Here is a 10829-nt window from a genome sequence, read left to right on the forward strand (position 1 = left end):
TTAGATTAATGAGGATATGTTGAAGCCCTGCTGCTTTGCAGCTCCAAGGAATCTCTAGCAGCTCCGAGTATAATGCAAAAGGGCAAGCATGATGGTTTCGATCTTTGGAGACCCAAGCCCAGATATAAAGAACAACAAGAGAAACACCTGAGACACTTCCCATCACACAATTGACAAAAATAAACAACAGCATCAACCATGATGATCTGAATGCAGGTCAGGTACATTCATGATACAGTAATCCTGCTGCCAATTACAGAGAGTCATGAAAAACACACTCCAATGATCAACGTAAAACAGGAAGGGCACCCATTCAAGGTAGCAAATGTACATATGGTTCCTGAGTCTGAATCAGTCATGTGTGATAACCTGTGTCAATGGAGCCCTTCCAATATCACTGAAGATGTACTGCAGGTTTACTCACTGAAGTAGCGACTACATGTAAATATAGGGTGTCTTTGGAAATGGCCCTGACAGTGGTCACAGACATTCCTATTCCTACATCAGTCACCAATCCTGCTGCTGCCCAGTGATTTTCATCAAAAGATATCAAAGTCACCAAAGCGGAAAAAAAATAACCTCATCAAGCATAAAACAACATGCATTCATGGCAAAAGCTATATTCTCTCTGATTAAATCTATAGTAATAATGTAAGTGGGAATTTCTAGAATACCTTAGAATACATAGTCAAATTCCTTGAAGAGTATGTAATACCTACAATCTAAAGTAAGATTCATTTATCCTATCACCATAGAACAGGAAGTTTGCTACCAAACCTTATCCAACAAAATAAGTAAGACTGATTTTCTGTGACTTAATGAGACCAACATGCCAAAATATTTCTCTTATCATATAAGTAAATGATTTCAACCACCAAACATCAGGTTTACCAAGACAAACAGGACCATGATAGACAGTACAACTTTTCAAGTCCACAAACATCCTGTGAAAACACACACCTTGGTAAACGTGAATTCAATGGTGATGTACAATGTTCTAAGGAATCTGCTAGTTTGGCTGTCTGCCTAAGAAAAGAATTGCACTGTCCTTAAAACTAAAGGCTTTCAAAACTCACTGCACTAAATAAGTGGGAAAAGATATAAATGAAGGTTGGCCCTCACTAGTTTTCTGTGTTGAAGGAATGTGCAGGACCTCAGTTCGATGAGTCGAGACGGTAGTGAGTTTTCATTCATTTTGTTCAGCTTTCCAAGGAATGTTTATGTGGACATCATCATCGATCCTGGCACATGGGCAGACACTTAGCCTTGTGAACCAGTAAACTTTGCTGAGTGACTGCAAAACCAAAGTGTCAAAAGCTCATAATTAGAGAAGCATCCAAAGCAACAACACTGAGCAGAGCATAGGCCCAAAGCCTGAAAGCACTGCCACTATATGTGTCATTTCACACAAAAAGAGCAAACATTTTTTCATGCTTTTATTCCTCATGAACGTAATAGCAATTATAGCTAAAAGATACTGACCTCCTTAGCATTCTGGGGACACCCTTCCATCCAGGACACCTGCATTCCAGTTGTGAGAAATCTCTTGCAGCTCAGGGTGTGATGGAAAAGGCCAAGCATAATTCTTTGGATTCAAGGCATGTAGGCTTGAGATACCAAGAATTAACAAAGAGATACTTGAGATATCAAAATACATAATTGATAAAGCTAAAAAACATACACTAGAATGAGATGAATCAATTTCAAATATATTTATGATGCTTTAATCCTGCTGTTGCTTCTAGAATGAGGATGAAAATGTACACTACTCAACTTAACACCACAAAGCCAACTTATCAATGCAGAAAATGTACATATAGCTCTAGATTCCAAAATAGTCATGGCCAACAATAAAGTGCCAATGGATCCTTCCAGCTTTCTCTGATGCCATATTGAATGCTAATTTGTTGATACAGAGGATCCAGATAAATAATGAGGGTCTTTGGAAATTGCCCTAAAAATGACCATCAGATGTTCCATCTCCTGAACCAGTAACCAATCTTGGTGTTGCCTTAAGAAATTCAAGGAAAGCTATCAAAGAACAAAAAAGGGAAAAGAAATAGACTCAACAGGGACAAAGGGATCTACTTTCATTTCATAAGCTATATTCTCTCAATTTTAGTACTCAGTTGATAAAGTATGAGAAAATTTCCAGAAAACTTGAGAAGATATGCTCAAATTACTTGAAGTGAGTGTGTAATACCTCCCATTCCTATGTTAGACTCATTGTAGCTTAAAGCAATTGGAAAAAAAATTCTGGTACCAAGCAAAATCACACACACACACAAATTATGACTGATTCTGTGAATTGAAGAGGCTTAGCATGACAAATAATACCGTCTCTCTTGTCATCTAAAAAAAAAGCTGTCAACTGGCAGACTTCAAGGTTGCCAACACAATCAAGTGCCAGAAGAATGAGTACTAGTCCTACGAAAAGCCCACCACAAGCTACACTTTGAAAATGCAGATGTCTTGTAAAACTTGCAAACTAGAAAATTTGGTCTTATGAGATGTCTGTCTAAAGAAACATTTCCACTGACTTTGAGGCTAAAGGTTTTCAAAAATTCACTACAGTCAGAAAATATACTAAAATCAAAGTTAGCCCTCACTATTTTTCTGTTTTGAAAGAATGCTCAGGACCTCAGTTCGATGAGTCAGACGGTAGTGAGTTTTCACTCATTTTCTTCAGCTTTTCCAAGGAATGTTTATGTGGATATCATCATCGATCCTGGCACATGGCTACACACTTAACCTTGTGAACCAAATTGCTATGTGCTGCAAAGCGAAAGACTCAGAAATTTATAACATACAAAGAAACACCCTTGATGATGTAATAGGTCTAATATCATCAAATGTTGTTTACTATATGTGTCAGCACATAGACAACTATAAAGATTCCTCCAAGAACTACAGCATTCTCCATAAATATAACCATAATTGTGACTAAAAGATACTGACTTCCTTAGAGTTCTGGGGATATTCTTCTTCCATGGACCCATGCCATGACAGATTCCCAGGAATCTCTGCCAGCTCTAGGCATAATGGAAAAGGATAAGCATGGTGCTTTACATGCAAGTTTTGTGGGCCTGAGATACAAAGAAGAAACAAAGAAATAGTTGTGTTAAACCAAACAATATCAACCACGATAGGATGCACGCATTTCAAGTACGTATGTGATGCCATTCTGCTTCTGTTGCACCTACAATCTGAATAAGCATCTCTACGGCTCAACTTAAACACAGAATGGCAACAAAGCAGTGTAGGAACTGTACAAGTGGTTCCTGACTCTGCAGCATTTAGCATGGCTGACAATGGTGTGTGAATGGACCCCTGTAACTTTCCCTGATGACATACTGCATGCTTATTCTCTGATCTACAGAATGCAAGTAACACAATGGATGTTTTTGGAAATTATCCTAGATGTACTATTTCCTGTACAAGTAATTTATCAATGAGTTGCCATTAAATTCATGGAACTCTATCAAAGAACAAAAAAGTAAAATAAATAGACTCACCATAAACAAAAGTCCTGGTGTGGCGCTGTGGACTAATGCATCATACTGCAAAGTTGTTTGAACTGCAATGTCGATGGTTCAAGCTCACCAGCTGCTCCTTGGAAACCATGCATACAGGGTCGCTATGGGTCGGAATCAACTTGACAGGACTTAACAACAACAACAACCATAAACAAAAGAACACACATTCAATCACAAGCTATATTGTGTTCTAGTGACTAAACCTAAGGAACTTTCCAGAACAGATAGGAAGATACACTCAAATTACTTGAACTAAATAAATACATCATACCTACTATCCCTTTGTCAGATTCATCCTATCCTATCACCACTGGAAAAAAATCCGCAATCAAAGCAAATCCTAAACAAAATAAATATGACTGACTCTGTGGCTTAAGATCAGCATGTCAAATGATATATTTCATCTTGTCATGTAAAATAACGCTGTCAACTGTCAGCCTTTGACGTTATCAAGACAAAATAGTGCCATAAGAGACAGAATTGTTCCTGTGACAAGATCACAAACAGTTACAATATGAACATGAAAATGTTTCTGAAGACTTGCATTCAAGGACAATGGCCAAATATGTAGAGAATCTGCTAATCTGGTATGTTTGTCTTAAAATCCTTTCCATTGTCCTGCAGATGAAGGCTTTCACTAGTGGGAATATATAGAATAGTTGTGCTCACTAGTTTTCTGTATTGAAATATTGTGCAGGTCCTCAGTTCAATGAGTTAGACAGTGGTGACTTTTCACTAATTTTGTTCAGCTTTTCCAAGGAATGTTTTTGTAGACATTATCATTGATCCAAGCAAGTTCAAGATGATTAACCTTTTGAACACATAGACTGTTTGACTGGACAATGAAAGTTTCAAAAATATGTAAGTTGGAGAGCATGCAGTGCAACAACCATGTGTATGGAGTAGGTCTAATACATTACAGAGTTGTCACTCTATGTGGTGGTTCATAAAGAACAAAGACCCTTCAAGGATGACATAATTCCCTAGGAACATCACCACAATTACACCTAAAAGATAGTGACCTCATTAGATTAATGAGAATATGTTGATACCCTGCCCTGCAGCTTCAAGGAAACACTAGTAGCAACGAGTATAAAGAAAAAGAACATGTTGGTTTCAATCTCTGGAGAGCCAAGCCCAGATACAAAGAACAACAAGAGAAATACAAGAGACACTTCACAGTACACACTTGACAAAAAGGAACAACAGCATCAACCATGATGACCTGAATGCAGGTCAAGTACATTTATGATGCAGTAATCCTGCTGCTGATCCTAGAGTCAGGAAAAAAGGCTCCAATGATCAACGGAACAGAAGAATGCACCAATTCATTGTAGCAAATGTACATATGGTTCCTTAGTCTAAATCAGTTATGTGTGATAATGCATACTAATTGATCCCCACAAATTTCTCTGAAGAAAGACTGCAGACTAACTCACTGATGTAGGGACTCCATGTAAATAAAGTTGTCTCAGGAAATTTTCCTAACAATGGTCACCGACATTCCCATTCCTACACCGGTAACCAATCCTGGTGCACTGCCCACTTATTTTCATCAAAAGACATCAAACCCCCAAAGGGAAAACAAGCCTCATCATGCATAAAAGAACAGCAATTTATGACAAAAACTATGTTCTCTCTGAATAAGAGACTATGGTGATAAAATGTGGGGAAATTTCTAGAATACCTGAGAAGATACAGTCAAAATCCTAAAGTGAGTATGTAATACCTACAATCTAAAGTCAGATTCATTTTTCCTATAACCATAGAACAAAAAGTTTGCTACCAACCCTTACCCAAAAAACAAACAACGAATTCTGTAATTTAATGAGACCAACATGTCAGAATATTCACTCTATCATATCATGTAAATAAATGATGTCATCTATTAGCCATCAGGTTCACAAAGACTAACAGGGCCTTAATAGGCAGTACTGTTCCTTTGCCAAGCCCATAATCACATACGACATGAAAATGCACAAATCCTGGGAAATTTATACTCAATGGTGATGCCCAATGATCTAAGGAAACTGTTACTTATGTTGTCAGACTAAGAAAACAATTGCACTAATTCGTGCAACTAGAGACTTTCAAAAGCTCACTGCATTGAATGACTAGGAAAATATACAAATCAAGGTCGACCCTCACTTTTTCTAATTTGAAGGAACGTGCAGGACCTCAGTTCGATGAGTGAGACGGTAGTGAGTTTTCACTCATTTTGTTCAGCTTTCCAAGGAATGTTTATGTGGATATCATCATCGATCCTGACACATGACTAGACACTTAGCCTTGTGAACCAATATGCTATGCTGTGCGACTACAATGCCAAAGTCTCAACAATTTATAACTCGAAGAGCATTCAAAGCAACAACATTTGAGCATGGAATGTTACTTTATAGAACACAAGAAAGATCCAATCAAGGACTGCAGCATTCACAGTGAACATACCCAAAATTGTGGCAAAAAGATACTGACCCCTTTACTGTTCTGGGGATGTCCCAGACACCCACATTCCAGTTTTGAGTAATCTTTTGTAGCTTGGAGTGTGGTGGAAAAGGTTAAATATGTTGCATTAGATCCAGGCATATCTACCTGTGATACAAAGAACTAACAATGAAAAACTTAAGACTCTTCAGAGCATACAACTGACAATATTAATTATACCAGCAAGCAGGATGGGATGCATACATTTCATGTGTTAATCCTGCTCTTCCACCCAATATCATGATGATCAACTCTACTGTTCAACTGAACACTACAAGGCCACCTAGTTAATGCAGGAAATGTACATATGGTTCCAACATTGTCCTGGCTGACAATGGAATGCCAATAGATCCCTTCAACTATCCCTGATGACATATTGTTTGCCTATTCACTGATCCAGAGAATTCAAGTGAAATGATGGGTGTCTTTCAAAATTGCCCAAACAATGGTCATCCGATGTTACATATCCTACACCAGTAGCCAATCTCTGTGTTATCCAATGAAATACATGGAAAGCTATCAAGGAACAAAAAAGGGAAACTAAGCAGGCTCACTATGAATTAAAAACAAGCATTCATGTCACAAGCTATATTCGCTCTGTTTTAATGACTAACCAAGAGGAAACTTCTAGAAAACAAAAGAAGACACAATGAAACATCTTGAACTGAGTATGTCATACCTACCATCCCTATGTCGGACTCATTCTATCCTAACACTACTGAAAAAAAATTCTGCTACAAACCAAATCCCCTAAATATGACTGAGTGACTGTGTAGATCAGTATGCCAAATGATGCACTGTCACTCCAGTCATGTAAACACATCCTGTCAACTGCAGACTTCATGATCAGCAAGCCAATGAAGTGTCATAAGAGGCACTACTATTCCTATGCCAAGCGTACCAGCAGCTATCCTATATATACAAAGCTGTCTTTGAATTTGCAATCAGTAGTAATGACCAACATTCTATAGAGCCTGCTAGTCTGAGATATCTGCCTAAGAATACTTTTCCACTGTCCTTGGGACTAGAGGCTTTCAAGAGTTCACTACATTCGCATTAGAGGGAATACACAGAATGGTTGGCGCTCACTTGTTTCCTGTTTGAATTATTGCACAGGACATCAGTTCCATGAGTGAAATGGTGATGAATTTTCACTAATATTGTTCAGCTTTTCCAAGGACATCATCACTGCTGCTGTGCACATCATCACTGATCCAGATAAATTCTCAATACTTAGCCTCGTGAACACATAGGTTGCCTGACTGGACAGTGAAAGTCTCATTAGTATGTTACTTACGGAGCATACAAAGGTACAACCTTGCACATAGAATATGTCCAATACACTTAAGTGCTGTTACTATATGTGTCAGGTCATAGAGAACAACAAACAGGCCTTCAAGGATTACAGCAGTCCCCATGAAAATGATCATAATGTACCTAAAAGATACAGACCTCCATAGTGTTCTGGGGATAATCTTACTTTAAGGATACTGCGGCCCAGTTTCAAGGAATCTCTTGCAGATCTGGGTGAGAATGAAAACGTCAACCTTGTGGCTTTGGATCCAAGGTCAGCCTGAGATTTAAAGAACAACAAAGAAATACTTGAGACACTTCACAGTACACAATTGACAAAACTAAAAAACAACATCAACTAGGTACGGCTTCATGTATTTCAACTGTATTTATCTAGGTACGGCTTCATGTATTTCAACTGTATTTATGATGCTTTAGTCCATCTGTTGCTCCTAGAATCATGATGTAAGACTCTACTGCTCAAATTAACACTACAAGGGTTATATCTCATCAGGAAATGTACCAAGGGTTCCTGATTCTCAACCAGTCATGAATGATTGTGCCAATGGATTCCTCCAACCTTCTCTGATAAGATATTGCATATTTACTTGCTGATACAGTGAATCCAAGTAAATAATAGGTGTCTTTGAAAGTTGCATTAACAACGACCACCAGATATTTCTTTTCCTAAGCCAGTAGCCAATCCTTGTGTTACCTACTGATTTTCATCAAAAGATAACAAACCCACCAAAGGGGAAAAATAGTCTCATCATTTACAAAAGGATCTACATTAATGTCATAAGCTATAGTTTCTCAGTTTAAATGGCTATGGTGACAAAGATACAGGAATTTTCTAGAATACATTAGTTGTTGTTGTTAGGTGCCATCAAGTTGGTACTGACTCATGGCAACCCTATGCACAACAGAATGAAACACTGCCTGGTCCTGGGCCAACCTCACAATTGTTGCCACACTTGAGCCCATTGATGCTACTACGTTGCCAATCCATCTCCCTGGGAGTCTTCCTCTTCTTCTCTGACCCTCCATCTTATGAAACATGATATTCCTCTCCAGTAATAGGTCCCTCCTGACAATATGTCCAAAGTATGAGAGACGAAGTTTGGCCATCCTGGCTTCCAAGGACCACTCTGGTTGCACTTCTTCCAACAAAGATCTGTTGGTTCTATGGGCAGTCCACGACACTTTCAATATTCTCCTCCAACACAATAACTCAAAAGCATCAATTTTTCTATGGTCTTCCTTATTCACTGTCCAGCTTTTGCATGCATATGAGGTTATTGAAAATACCATGGCTTGGGTCAGGCGCACCTTAGTCCTCAAGCTGACATCTTTGCTCTTCAAAACTTTAAAAAGGTCTTGTGCAGCAGATTTGACTAATGTAATATGTCATTTGATTTCTTGACTGCTGCTTCCATGAATGTTTATAGTTGATCCAAGAAGAATGAAGCCCTTGACAACTTCAATCTTTTCTCTGTTGATAAGAATGATGTTTATTGGTCCAATGGTGAGGATTTTTGTTTTCTTTACATTGAGATGCAATCCATATCTAAGGCTGTGCTCTTTGATCTTCATAAGTAATTATTTTCAGTCCTCTTCACTTTCAGCAAGCAAGGTTGTATAACCTGCATATCGCAGGTTGTTAATGAATCTTCCTCCAATCCTGATGTCACGTTTTTCTTCACAGAACCCAGCTTCTCGTATTATTTGCTCAGCATACAGTTTGAATAAATATGGTGAAAGAATACAACCTTGTCGCACACCTTTCTTAATTTTAAACCATTCAGTGTTCCCATGTTCTGTTCAAACAACTGCCTCTTGGTCCATGTACAGATTCCTCATGAGCACAATTAAGTATTCCGGAGAACTCATACTTCACAATGTTGTCCATAACTTGTCATGATCCACACAATCAAAAGCCTTTGCGAAGGCAATAAAACACAGGTAAACATCTTTCTGGTATTCTCTGTTTTCATTCAAGATCCATTGGACATCAGCAATGATATCCCACATTCCATATCCTCTTCTGAATCTGGCTTGAACCTCTGGAAGTTCTCTGTCAATTAGTCAAAGTCCAATAAGTGAGTATTCAAACCTGCTATCTAAAATCTGACTCATTTTTCCAATCACCACTGAACAAAAAGTCTGCTATCAAACCATGATGCAACAAAATAAAGATAACAGACTCCGAGACATTATGAAATCGCCATGCCAAAATACTCCCGTATCTCCTCAAATATGTAAATGATATCAACTATCAGGAATCAGGTTCACCAAGGTAAACAGGGCCAGTATAGGCAGTATTCCAAGCTCACAATCATCTGATGAAAATGCACACATCTTGGTAAACTTGCATTCATCAGCAGTACCCAATGAAGTACGGAATCTGCTAGTTGTGTTGTCTGTCTATGAAAATAATTCTACTGTCCCTGAGAAAAAAAAGGCTCTCAAATCTCACTAGATTTTTGTTAGTGGGAAAACACACAAAAACAAAGGTTAGCCCTCACTAGTTTTGTGTTTTGAAGGAATGTGCAGGACCTCAGTTCAATGAGTGAGACAGTAGTGAGTTTTCACTCATTTTGTTCAGAATTTCCAAGGAATGTTTATGTGGACATCAGCATCGATACCAGCACTTTACTAGACACTCAGACTTTTGAAGAAATATGCTATGTATATATACACTGGACAACCAAACTCAAAAGTTTATAACTTGAAGAGTGTCCAAAGCAACAATATTGAATGTGGAAGAGGTCCAAAACACTCGATCATTACTGCATGTGTCAGCTGGTAGAGAACAACAAAGACCCCTTAAAGGACTACAGTATTCCCTATGAACATAACTATAATTGTGGCTAAAAGATACAGATCTCCTTAGGGTTCTTGTAATATCCTTCCATCATGGACACTTCCCCTCCTGTTCTGAGGAATCTCTTGCAGCACTCGATGCGATGGAAAATGCCAAACTTTGAATACAAGGCAAATATACCTGAGATACAAAGGAGAAACAAAAGACTTTTTTCAAAGAACAAAGATATGCTTGACACACTTCGTAGTACATAACTGACAAAACTAAAATACAGCATCAACCAGGATTGGCTGCAAGCATTTCATGCACATCTGTGATGCCTTAATCCTACTGTTGCTCCTAGAATAACGATGAAAGACTCTATTGCTTAGTGTAACACCACAAGGGCAACTAATCAATGCAGAAAATGTACCTATGGTTCCAGACTATAAAAGAGTCATGACTGACAAGGGTTTGACAATGGGTCCCTTTAACTTTCTATGATGATACATTGCATGCTTATTCACTGACACAGAGAATCCAAGTAAATAATGGGGGTCTTGGGAAATGGCCCTAACCAATGACAATGATGTGTTGCATTAGGCAAATCTGCTGCACAAGACCTTTTAAAAGTGTTGAAGAGCAAAGATGTGAGCTTGAAGACTAAGGTGCGCCCAACCCAAGCAATGGTATTTTCAATAACCTCATATTCA

General features: G+C 38.3%; 1 protein-coding gene across 1 annotated transcript in view; it reads right to left on the minus strand.

Annotated features, from left to right (window-relative positions):
- Nucleotides 1–10183: 10183 nt before the first annotated feature.
- Nucleotides 10184–10829, minus strand: part of SNRPN (small nuclear ribonucleoprotein polypeptide N) — a gene marked incomplete at its 5' end in the record, with an annotated part of 104276 nt that continues 103630 nt past the window's right edge. The window contains one exon of the mRNA XM_006832248.1: nt 10184–10317. Within this exon, the coding sequence (XP_006832311.1) occupies nt 10184–10317 (134 nt within the window). The remainder of the gene's footprint in view (nt 10318–10829) is intronic.

This window comes from Chrysochloris asiatica, unplaced genomic scaffold (assembly GCF_000296735.1).
Source record: "Chrysochloris asiatica unplaced genomic scaffold, ChrAsi1.0 scaffold00006, whole genome shotgun sequence".
Taxonomy (NCBI): domain Eukaryota; kingdom Metazoa; phylum Chordata; class Mammalia; order Afrosoricida; family Chrysochloridae; genus Chrysochloris; species Chrysochloris asiatica.